Here is a 12,006-nt window from a genome sequence, read left to right as displayed (position 1 = left end):
AGTGCCACTTGAGCAATTATAAAAAAGTTTTTTTCCCCCAAAATGGTCCCTCAAGTTAGCATATCTAACTTTGATCCATTAGATTTGAAATTAATAAAAGTGGTCTTGAGTTTGTCTACCATCAATCATTTTGGTCATTTCGAAAAAAATCTTCACTAAATAAGGATAAAATGACAAAAATACCCTCATTTTTTGTCAAATAATTTTGGTTCATTGTATATTATTGATTGTATTTTTTGTCATTTTAGTAGACTTACTTGATACCGCTGCTTTGATCCTTAAATTAATTTGTACGCAAAGTATGGCTTCTAACTCCCTGCTAGGCTTACTTGATACTGCTCATTTGATCTTTAGATTAATTTGTAGGCAAAGTTTGGCTTGTAAATTCCCAGGTCCCAGCTAGGCTTAGTTGATACTGCTCATTTGATCCTTAGATTAATTTGTACAAAGTATGGCTTCTAAATTGCCAGGTCCCAGCTAAGCTTACTTGATACTGTTGATTTGATCCTTAAATTAATTTGTACGCCAAGTATGGGGTCTAACTCCCAACTAGGCTTACTTGATACTACTCCTTTCATCTTTAGATTAATGTGATATGAAAAATATGATAAGTGTAACATTACTCAATTAATAAAAATGAATAAGTATCATAACATGTCAACTTGCTATGATTAAAAAAAAATGATAATAACATATTTTTCTTTGCAAAAGACAAGGTTTATTTTATATTTTTTGATTAATATTATCAAGTATTTCTAAATTTAGATTTGTTACCATGTCGATCAATAAGCGTACATTAATAAAATAATAGAACTGTTATTAGCACTCCAAATTATCATCTTCTCACAAATGTATTTTTTTTTCTTCTAATTATAGAAAGTTTTTTTTTTCCTTTGAAAGCCACTTAGTATTGTGGTCTAGTGGTATTCCTCTTCACTTGTAAGTGAGAGGTCTTAGGTTCGATTCTCACTAAAAGCAAGTTTGAACAACATTATTGCTAACTCATTGTGAGGCTAAGCCCACCCTCTTATTGAGATAATATCGTTTGTTCAAAAAAAAAAATTACAAAAATTTTGGAATGCAAAATGAGATTTTTGAAGTACTAATAACAACGTCCTAAAATAAAGGACAACTTCGTATAAAAACATTCTAAAAATCCCCGCCTAGCGCCGCGGCTAGTCATTGCCTCAATTAATGCCTAGGTGTATGAAATTAAGAAAGGACGCTTAGACCGCCTAGGCACCCGTCTAGGTGTCGACTCACTTAGAGAGAAAATATATAACTTTCATTTTGCATTTTTTTCTTCAATAAATTGTAAGAGACTTGTTGAATACATAAATGAAATGAACACACATTATACACTTGTTCCCCAGGTTTTCATTATGTTCCCATACTTCATAATGTATATGTCATTCTATTTTGTTGTTTATGATAAAATTATATATATTTTAAGCATAAACACATTTGTTTACACGAAATGTAATAGATTTATTTAATTCCACCTAGCTGTCTAGGTGCTACGCCCCATCCTACCCCCCAACTAGCACCTAGCGTCTTTTAGAATCTTAATTAAAAATCAGCAAATTATCAGTTTATCAGCATTATATGATATCTTATTGTTGACTATTAGTATATCTATATATATGCCTGCTTGTCATCCAATTGGATTTAGGAATTGCTGGTCGCCTCCTATAAGTGATCACACATTGTTCACAAATCCTCCATTGCAATTTGCGTTGTGCTTTTATTTCAACTTCGTACTTTATAGGAAATCTGAGAGAGAGAGAGAGAGAGAGGAGGAAGGCATGAATCCCTCTCTTTATGAAGCAGCTGCAACTGGCGATGTTAGCTTCTTGGAAAAAATTAGAGACGGTCGTCTAACAGCTGATCTCTTTCATAAAACACCTGAAGAGAACAATATTCTTCACATTGCAGCTGAATTCAAGCAAATAAACTTCATCAAAGAAGTGAAAATACATCACGAATCTCCCCGGTTTTGGGCCACCAACAAGAATGGCGAAACTCCTCTACATGTTGCTGCAAGAGTAGGATGTGATGAAGTAGTAAAGTTCCTCATTGACCACACAATATCGCTACCTATTGAAGGAGTTGATTCAGAAGAGGTACCAATTGACGGTGAGGCTTACAAAAAGCTACTCCGGATGACTAATTTGGAAATGGATACAGCTTTGCATGTTGCTGTTCGATACAATCATGCTGGAGTAGTGAAGCTTTTGATGAGAGCTGATCCTGAATTGTGCTGTTCATGTTACAGCATCAAGGAATCACCCTTGTTCCTCGCTGTTAGAGCCGGGTCTACCAGCATTGCCGATTATATTTTAAACGAGATTCCCGCTCTTTTGTCTCCTTCTTTTCAGGGAACAAATGGTGTGACAGCTTTGCACGCAGCAGCCACCCGAGAATCCTTTGCCAACAAAGGTAATTAACTTCATGACACTACTTAGTCCTAGACCCTTCTTATGCATGGAATCCCATCGACATATAACTGGAACATGATCCATAAAACTGAGATATGAATCTCAGTCCAGCTACCGCTAAGCAAGGTCCTTCTTAGGAGACTTTTTAGTTGGTATGCCTTATTTCATGTTTATACTTGATTCCACAGAAAAATTTCTAATTTTTTCTATATCAACATTTTAGGAATTGTGCAATCTATGGTTTCCAGAAATCCTGGGATAATCAAAGAAGTTGATGAAATAGGGTGGACTCCATTACACTACGCATCACTGAAAGGGAACCATAAAGCAGCTGAACTACTGATTCAAAATTCTAACTCTGCTTGTTACATCCCAGACAAAATTGGAATGTCAGCTCTCCACGTCGCGGCATATGCAGGGCATACCAAAATTATTGACGAGTTGATTCGACGTTGTCCTGATATTTGCGATTGTGTCACTCAGAAAGGCCAAACAGCTCTACATGCAGCAGTTTTAGGTGAAAAAATAGATGTTGTGAAGTACGTTTTGAAGACGCCTAAGCTTGCGAGACTTATAAACAAAGCAGATAACGATGGAAACACTCCTTGGCATCTAGCTGCTATTCACAAAAATAGTAAAATTGTTGCTATTTTAAGGAGAGACAGTAGGTTGAACAGAACTGCTATCAATAAAGAATTTTTGCAAGTTAGCGACATTTTGCTCGCCAAGAACACGGGAAGAAAGGTATGCAAATCTTTTATTTATTTCCCTTGGATTTCAACTTTGAACTCTCTATCAAAGGCAGAACATATCTTAATCCAAATTCGTTACCTTTTTGTTTTTAAGTCCTGTATATGTTTATTAAAAGTGTAGTACTTTATTTATGTTTTAGGAAATCATAGAAAGTCGCAATTTTTTCAAATACCATGGAGACATTGTCGTTCCCGTGCCACATTTTCAACAAGAAATCAAGCAGGAGTTCAAGAAATTTGAATCCCAAGAGGAGAGCAGTACGTCTGAGACGCTAGTCAATACTACAAATACGAGAGAAAACTTGCAGGCTTATTCGGGTCCGACCTTCAATAGAAATGATGCGAAACTTATGGTAGCGACCTTCATTGCAACCGTTACATTTACAGCCCTTATCAACCCGCCTGGAGGGTTTAAAGAAGATGGAACATCAGTTTTAAGATAAAAAGCAGCTTACAAAGTATTTTCGGGTTTTAACGGGCTATCCTTCGCACTCTCAGTGTCTGCGATATATATTGAATCCAATCCGATATCTGTCCTACCAACTCCCGCGTCTCTTATTAATTTTTCCATTGCTGGAATGGTGATAGCATTTATTGCAGCCCTGATGGCAGTGGAGCCCAAGCGGCCCGCGCAAAGTACGGTCAAATATGTTTTGTACGGCGACGGAACCGTTGTTTCTAATACGCTCCAGCTTATTGGTGGAATTGTAGGCGCACTAGTTGGCATCTCGGTTGCGAAGCCTCTATTTCAAATAATCATGCGGAAAAGAAGGATCCACGACTTCCGGAACCACGTAATTTAATGGCTCCTGGAAGTTACAAGTAATTGGTATTTATGGAAATGTTGGGGAGTTGTTTGGTTTCAATTTAAAAATAATTTATACTTTTCAACAATAATGAATGTAACTATATTACTTTCCAATTTTCTATTACATTGACCGTCGTTACCATTCCAAAATTAGTGGAATCAAGAATTATAATCCTAAAAAAAATAGCTAGACGAATGTAAAAAATGATCGTTCACAATATTGTTGTGCTTAAGTGTGTCATAATTTAAAGTTAATCCACAACGGTTTTTCACCATCATACATACTTGTATCCGACAACGGCTATTACCAAACAACCTTTGTGTATTATTATCGTGTATTACATATATTCATCACTTTATAACGTTTGGTATGGTGTTAGACGACGGCATTTAGCTTAAAGGTGTCCTATAAGTACTAAATTAATTAGTGCGTAGCACATTATTACTTTAGTCTAAATAAAGCATTGGAATTGGCACGGTAGAAATGAACAGTGTTTTGGGGTGAATTTCAACTTATTTACAAATTTGCCACATGCTCTCTCTGCCGCTGATTTGCACACACGTTGATGATCGCGGGAACGGAATAACAATGGTAAAGCAGGTCTTTTCCGTTTCCTTCTCAAGCCCTCCTTGGCTTCTCCGTGTCGCGCACCTCGCCTTCTCTTCGTCACACTCCTTACCAGAACTCGAATCAATGGTGAGGTGCATGTCGTTGTGTAACCCATCTTCAGCTCTGTCTCTTTCACTCTTGAGATACCTGCTGTTGGATTCCATGTGCTGTTGCCGATCTACAGGTAAAGCTTCAATTTCCATATTGGGGTTCCATCTTTCTTCATTTCTGGAATTTGGGTTTTTATTTCAGTAATTTAATTGTGACTGTCAGTTTGTGCGTGCGACTGTGAGAGAGAGAGAGCAAGGGAACCAGCGATGGAGCGAGAGAAAGAGAGAGTGAGCTTGGAGGGAGGGAGAGTGATTCTGGTGCCGTACATGAACGAACACGTTCCAAAATACCATGAGTGGATGAAAGACCCAGCTCTCCTCCAAGCCACCGGCTCCGAGCCCCTCACCCTCGACCAGGAATACTAGATGCAGCTTACCTGGACCCAAGACCCCAACAGTACTCTCTTTCTCTCTCTTACATGTGTTTGTGTGGGTTTTGGTAGATTCCTTTGCTTTTTCATAACAAAAACTGAATTGGGTTTTCTGGGTTTGACAAAAAAGTGGTAATTGTGGAATCTGATATTGAAGGTTTGATCTATCAGGAAAATTATAAAAAGGGTTCAATTTAGTTTTGACAAATGATTGAGGATTTTTTGTGTGATTGTATTAGTGGTTTGGTGAATGATTGAAGATTTGAAAATGGTTTTTGCAGAGCAGACTTTCATTGTATTGGATAAGCAATTGGTTGTGGGAGAGTTCAACCATGGAGAGCCTCATGTGGAAGGTTAGCCAAATTTACAGTCAAATTTACAGTCTTTCTTCACAAAATTACCTTATGATTGGTTGCTGAGAAAAATTATGGAGACATTCAAATGATTACTTAAGAACAGTTGGTTGGATGGTTTTGGATGAAATCATGAGAAGTGTTTAGTAAATTTTGTTCTTAATTTTACTAAGATTTTGAGTTTTTTTTTTCCTCTGCAAATTTCGATTAAATTGCTTGCAATTGAACTATTTTGTAATTTTCTATAAAACTCCCTGTATATTTATTATTTGTTTCCAATAGCAGGTAATTAGGTATTGTATTTTTTGAAAACTCCGATTAATTTTTTCATGTTCTTCTTTTCTGGTAGGAAGATTAGGGATAAGCTCTGTACCCAAACTCGAGAGAGAGAAAGGGCAATCTGTTGGCGCCAAATCCCAACACGATCTCTGGAAAAGGTTGGTTTTCTTGCATTGATCCCTTTAACCTTTACGTGGTTTTTTGTCATTTTTGCATTTTGTAATTGGAATTCGACTTGGTTTCTTTAAATTTCGTTAATTACTATGATCTTTGAGTTGGGTTTTTGTTATTTTTGGACATTGTAATTGTAATTGTAATTGTAATTGGAATGGGGTTTTTTGTTCATTAATTCTTGAAAGTTGAGGTAGGATTTTGTCAATTTTGTATATGGTGGTTGTAATTGTGATTGGGATTATTTAAATTGGATCCTGATTTGCTTTTTGTTATGCAGAAAAGTGGAACACATAGCGGAAGAGGCTCAGTCTTTGAAGGAGAGTTTGGATAGGTATGATGCGAGGAATCAGAAGAGGGTGACGAAGTGAGAGAGAGGGCAGAGTTGCTTGGAAGAGCCGTATTAAACCAGAAATCGCTTTGAACTTTCTGTTTACTGCTTCAGTATCATGTATGCCTTTTGTTTTATATATGCCTATATTATTGTGATGTAGAATGGAGATGGTGCTCATGTTATGAGAATCTTCGACAAGGAGGCGCAAGCAGGGGACTCAGTTCGTAACTCTGCTCACATGCTTGAAGAAACCAATGCTATTGGGGAAACTATTCTCAGGAAATATGCAGAACAGAGGGAATTTCTAAAGGTATCACCCTATTTGTGCTCACCGCTATGCACCTCAACTTTCATGATTATTGAAAAAAAAAAAACCAATGGTGAAACCGTGGCTCTGTCTATATCATTTTTGTTGAATATAAAACGTTCATTGGAGTACTTACTCAGGTTTTATAGCAAATTTTAACTACTAAAGGACAGTTGTATACTTAAGAAAATTGGTAGCTCTTCTTTGATATTAGTAGTTACTATAAATGAATAGGTTGAGTTAACGTTTGAGATGAGCATATGTGCCGCAAGATAAGAGAGAATCCGAGAGGAAATAGAGAGAATAGGAAAAGGAATTTGTATACAGTGTTTGTTAATTTGATTTTGCTAAATATTAATTTAACTGTAATTGTTTGCTTTGTCTTTTAGGTTTTTGGAATTCTAATGTTTGGTGGTTATTTTATGTTTCGATTGAAGTATTTGCTAATGCCCAGTTTGTTAACGTGGTCACAATGTTAATTCCTTTCTTTGCTTCACAGTAGATATGAGCATCCTCCCTTCACTTCCTAGATCATTGGTTGGTTCTTCTTGCTTGGTTTAATTGGGTAAATTATTAATTTCATGTATTGATACAATCTCATGTGAGAAATTAATAAAGCTTGCATTTTTAATTTGTTGGTGTGTTATTATTGATTAGTTGGTTTGATTGAGTAGTTATATATTAATTTTTTAGCAATAACGTACTAATGGCATTCCAGAGCTGGTTATCTAACAAATTTGGTAGCAAAATAATTTCAATGTTGGCGCTTTGTGGATTTTGCATATTGTTACGGCTTCTTGAGACCTCATCATCTGTATTCTATGTGTTTCCGTTTTGTGCAGACGATAGTTCAAATGTGTCAATGGTTCTCGAAATGTGATTACAAGTTTACGTACATTCAGTCTACCAACAACATTTCTTTGCACACAACTCAGACACATGGATATGTTCCAATCTCTGCGACAAGCGAGGCCACTACCATAGGCGAATATCTTCATACATGTCAGTTCCCTTTTCTCACCCTCTTCATGTTTTGTCCAATATTATGTTTTTTATCTGATTTCATGTGTTTTCTTGATGCTTTTCCATTCTTTGATATAGGTAATTTGTTATGTTTTCATGATCTGGGTCTTTTTTCAATTTGCATTTTGGTTGTCCAAGATTTCTAAGTTTTTGTATAAAAATATAAGAACAAAACTGCACATCGAGGAGTTTATGATGAACTTTTTGGAGTGACACGGTAACACTTCGCTTTAGGAATATGTAAAACTACAAATCATTCTTAGATGTTGCAAGTTTGAGGTGGGCAACGGAGAGAGGGTGAGGTTTTGGGAGGATGGGTGGTTAGCAGGGGGACCACTGAAGGAGCAATTCCCCAGATTATTCCTACTATCGAGGAAGCACAGTCATAACATCTCGAGCTTCGTAGAAGTTTCGTCAAATTCCTTGAGTTGGAACTTTGACTTTAGGAGAAATCTGAATGAGATGGAGATAGAAGAGGCGGCCACATTATTACAAAAAGTGGAAGAGGTTCGCTTGTCTCCATCAAAAATGGATAACAGAAGGTGGAATCTGGAAGCTTTAGGTTTGTTCACATGCAAATCTTATCGTTCATTACTGAGCAACAATGGGATTGTGCACTATTATCCACCCTACTCTTAGATTTGGAAATCAAAAGCTCCTCCAAAGGTCAAAATACTTGTATGGCTTGTGGCCAAAGGGAATCTCAACACTCGCGACAAAATTCAAAGGAGAAACCCTCTTATGTGTTTATCCCCACATTGTTGTAGTTTGTGCAAAGCTAAGGAAGAGAGTGTAAATCACATCTTTCTTCATTGCTCCTACTCGATCCAATTGTGGTGGAAACTGTTTCAGGAGGTTAAAGTAAGTTGGGTCATTCCTAAAGGGTGTTTCGAGCTACTAGGTACAAATTTTAAGGCACTTGGAAAAGGGAAAAAATCCAAAGCTTTGTGGGGTTGCCTGGTATCGGCAATTTTTTGGAATATATGGCTGGAACGCAACAAAAGGATTTTTGAAGACTATACCGGAGTGGGGGCAGAAGTACTTTTGGGGAGAGTAAAATATTGGGCAGCTTTTTGGGCTTCGGTCACTAAAGAGTTTAATAATTGCTCTCTATCTCAAATATTGTGGGATTTGTTAGCAGCAGTTAAGTGAGCTAGGTCTAGAAATGGCTGCTGTAGCCAAATCCTATTGGGATTTTCCTTTCTAATATAGTTGGACTTCTTATTCACTTCTGTGTATTACTATATTCTTTAATAAAATTGTTTCTTCTAAAAAAAATAATAATTCCTTACCTGTGTATAATGAACAACTTGGACTTTACCATAAATTAATTTAATTTCTATTGCAGCAAATCTGGTCATTTTCTGTGTAAGTTTCCCCTCATGGTTCAGTTCTGGCATTCCCCTCAAAACATCGTTTGTGTCATTTCCTCTCTTTCCGTGTTCAGCTTACATACCTTACGTATATATTGGAGACTACGACAATAAAAGATGTTAGTTGAATGTATATAAAAGCCAAGCTGCTTATCTTATTGACCTCATTCACTCATGTGTCCCTCTGTTAGTCCTCAACACTTTCTGTTTTTAATTACCTGTTGAAATGGCTACCTTCACTGCAAGACACATATTATGTGTGTGAACTACATGTTTCTTCTGTTTCTTAAGGAAACAGGCCCAAATGTGTTGGTTTTGGCTGGGAAGCCCGGCTCTCAGTGAGGCCCAAATTATTTAACTACATTTTTTCCCATCTAAGATTACAATCCGATGGTGGGGATGGTCTATTAAGAAGGGCAATTTTGTCCTCTCTGTTTTGGGTGAGATAGAGGGTCAACGGGCAGCTATCATTTGATGCCGTTCAATTAGGGTTTCGGGGAGGGTTTGCGAGAGAGAGAGAAGGGGGGCGGGAGAGAGAGGGAGATAGAGGCAGAGAGAGAGAGAGAGATGGCGATGGAAGGAGAGCGAGGGGGAAGGGTAGGGGTCTCGGCACTGTTGATGCAGATGGGAGGGTCAGTATGGTCAGAGAAGACCATATGGGTTGTCGGGATTTCAGTGAGACGGGGTAGGGGTCATCAATAAACCCTACTAAGAGTGGGGTGTGCAGGATCTTGCGCTGCATGTCTCAAATCCAAAGATAAGTTTCTTTTTTCTAATTGTATTCTTTAATGTTGCCTTGGATTTTCTGATTTTTTTAGTATGTTAGGTCTGGTTTTGGGAGATTTGTCATTTTCTAGAGAGAGATGGATAGGGAGATAGAGATAGACAGAGAGAGGAGAAAGCATGGCTGTGTGCATTTGTTGGGATTAATTAATGGGTTAGTGCGCAGGGTCGGTGAGAAGAGAGTCAGAGATGGGTGTATGGCAGGTTATGGCCTTTCGGTTTTTCCTTCTGATTCAATAGGTTATGCACTGTTTGACAATAATGATTTGTTGTTTTGTTTTCCTTTTGCTTTGTTAGAACCATCATTCGATTTTTGGGTTTCACTGTCCTTATTTCTGTGCTTCTTCAAAAATTTCTGGTGTTTGCTTCTCATTCTTCTGTTGGTTGATTTTTTTTTCCCATTTCTTGGTTCCTTATGTATTTGTTGGTTTTGTCTAATTTTTGGTTGTGGGATGATGCTTGCAGGTGAACTAGGTGCACGGTTTTTTGGGACGAGTTAGGAAGATCCACATGAAAACAGCATAGAAGATAGAGAACTGGTATGCTGCTTTATCTTTCTGTGGGATTTTTATGTTTATGTTCTGCTGCTAAGAGGATTTTAAAATGTTCTAAATCTGTTTTGTAAATGTGCTTAAAGATTGCACATGTTCTTGAATATTAGCCATGTTGTTTGGATTGAATATGTGATTGAATATTCGAGAAGATACCATCTTGCTTGATTTCAATTAAAGACTACTAATTTGATCAGCTTATATAAAGTCTGTTTATGTTTGAGATGTATTTTGTTCGAATCTCTAAACTGAACAGTGCATCAATAACCTCTAGGTCTGTATCATGCCTGGTGAGTTATCTGTGAACATCACTCTAATATATATATATATGGACTCATATAAGGAGTAGTAAGGTAATTAAGCTTCACACAGTAATTAGTGATGTTAACAATGAATAAAACCTGATCAGTCTCCTTCCTCTCAAACAAGTTTCTCAGTAGAAACCTTCCTCTTTGACAGACATACAAATGGAAGCAGCATCAATGGGTAGTTGTTGTGTTGCCCTAAGATAAAATTAGGTGTGTGTTTTGGAAATAAAGGGAATTCATTCCACAGATCTGTACGTTCATATACGAACTATGCAAACAGAGCCTTTTCCTGTGAGATTTTAAGAACTGTGAAAGATACCGCATTCACAGCGGATGAATTTTCTGTTTTATTATTTTTTGTAGCTAAATAGTAAATTAGGCAAAGTTGATTTAAACTAATTTATAATGTTCATAGATTGGATTAGATCTGTATATGTTTATTTTAAGGAGAATATGTTCTTTAGTGAAGAAAAAGAAAAGGTTGATTGTTCTGTTACATTTCTATAATAATCTATATGATCAAAGTGGTGAAAGTTGTTTATGCGCACTTTTTACCGGATCCAAAGAGAATATATACTCGAATGCTTTAAGGCAACTAAAACTGATCTAATTTGCATCACAATGATTTGTTTTCATAATTTGGTTGTATCTGAAAAGAAAAGAAAAGAAAAGAAATGCTTGAATCAATCACATAGTTATAAGACATTGTAAGGTTGAGGGTTTGATTGATAGGAGTGGAGACTCGGTTTGTGCCTCAAAATATACTCTCTTCTCTGTTGTGTGCTTGAATGCCTCGGATCTGTGACTCTGGATTGCTGAAAATTAGGTTTTTACACCCCAACTTTGAATTTTAGCATATTTTTTTCTACGGATTAATGTAATCACAAGATTATTTTGTTGATTTTTATACATACGTTTGTGGATGAAAGGTTTAGGTGCTCTTGAAGATGCCCACCCTAATTTTTTTACACCAAGTGGTGATGGCAACCCAGGCATTCCAACTTGCCCAGGTGCTTCAATCTTTTCAGTTTTTGGTAATTTTCGATTGCTGTTTGGTTGTTGAGAAAGAGAGGGAAAATAAGAGAAATTTACATCCCCGTAATTAAATGAAATATCAGAAAATTACTTTCCCTTTGCTTTGTTTGTCAAATATTATGCTTATATCTGTTTAATTTCATTTTCTATCAGCAAAAGAACTGTGATACCAATGTACTAATGGGTACTGTTTCAATTTCTATGTTTACTCATCTTTTCCCAAGGAAATACTACATTTAAGGAAAAGCCTGAAATAATGTTGTCGAGTGTTATACTGAAGCTATCAGATTGAACATGATGTGTGCAACTTATGATTGCAACCGTGCAACTGCTTACTTGGAGGTAATAGTCATTCTATTGCATTCATATCTTTAGAATCTTTGTTTTTATAACTATTGGT

The 12,006-nt window shown here is 36.7% G+C and overlaps 1 protein-coding gene and 1 long non-coding RNA gene across 3 annotated transcripts; both read left to right on the top strand.

Moving 5' to 3' along the window:
- The first annotated feature begins 1,672 nt into the window (after window positions 1-1,672).
- On the top strand, window positions 1,673-4,276 carry LOC103430805 (ankyrin repeat-containing protein At5g02620-like). The gene is made up of 3 exons (XM_008368944.4): window positions 1,673-2,439; window positions 2,662-3,182; window positions 3,331-4,276. The coding sequence occupies exons 1-3, from the start codon at window positions 1,806-1,808 to the stop codon at window positions 3,631-3,633; spliced, it is 1,458 nt and encodes a 485-aa protein (XP_008367166.2). The 5' UTR covers window positions 1,673-1,805; the 3' UTR covers window positions 3,634-4,276.
- Window positions 4,277-4,631: 355 nt separating this feature from the next.
- LOC108174887 (uncharacterized) lies at window positions 4,632-11,951 on the top strand. Of its 2 annotated transcripts, XR_011580634.1 has the most exons (9): window positions 4,632-4,792; window positions 4,882-5,115; window positions 5,371-5,442; window positions 5,796-5,879; window positions 6,173-6,292; window positions 6,387-6,536; window positions 7,376-7,535; window positions 10,178-10,251; window positions 11,831-11,951. It is a non-coding gene; the product is annotated as an uncharacterized lncRNA (long non-coding RNA). The 2 variants fall into 2 exon arrangements; XR_003773520.2 differs by lacking the exons at window positions 5,796-5,879; window positions 6,173-6,292; window positions 6,387-6,536; ... (1 more) ...; window positions 10,178-10,251; window positions 11,831-11,951 and having other exon boundaries at window positions 4,637-4,792; window positions 5,371-5,557.
- The last annotated feature ends 55 nt before the right edge of the window (window positions 11,952-12,006 follow it).

This window comes from Malus domestica, chromosome 05, assembly GCF_042453785.1.
Source record: "Malus domestica chromosome 05, GDT2T_hap1".
In the NCBI taxonomy this organism is placed as follows: Eukaryota; Viridiplantae; Streptophyta; class Magnoliopsida; order Rosales; family Rosaceae; genus Malus; species Malus domestica.
This window is presented reverse-complemented; position numbering and strand designations above follow the sequence as displayed.

Coding starts and splice junctions, on each gene's coding strand:
- LOC103430805 (XM_008368944.4), top strand. CDS start 1,806: ATGAATCCCTCTCTTTATGAAGCAGCTGCAACTGGCGATGTTAGCTTC. Junction 2,440..2,661: donor AGAATCCTTTGCCAACAAAG/GTAATTAACTTC, acceptor TCAACATTTTAG/GAATTGTGCAATCTATGGTT. Junction 3,183..3,330: donor CCAAGAACACGGGAAGAAAG/GTATGCAAATCT, acceptor TTTATGTTTTAG/GAAATCATAGAAAGTCGCAA.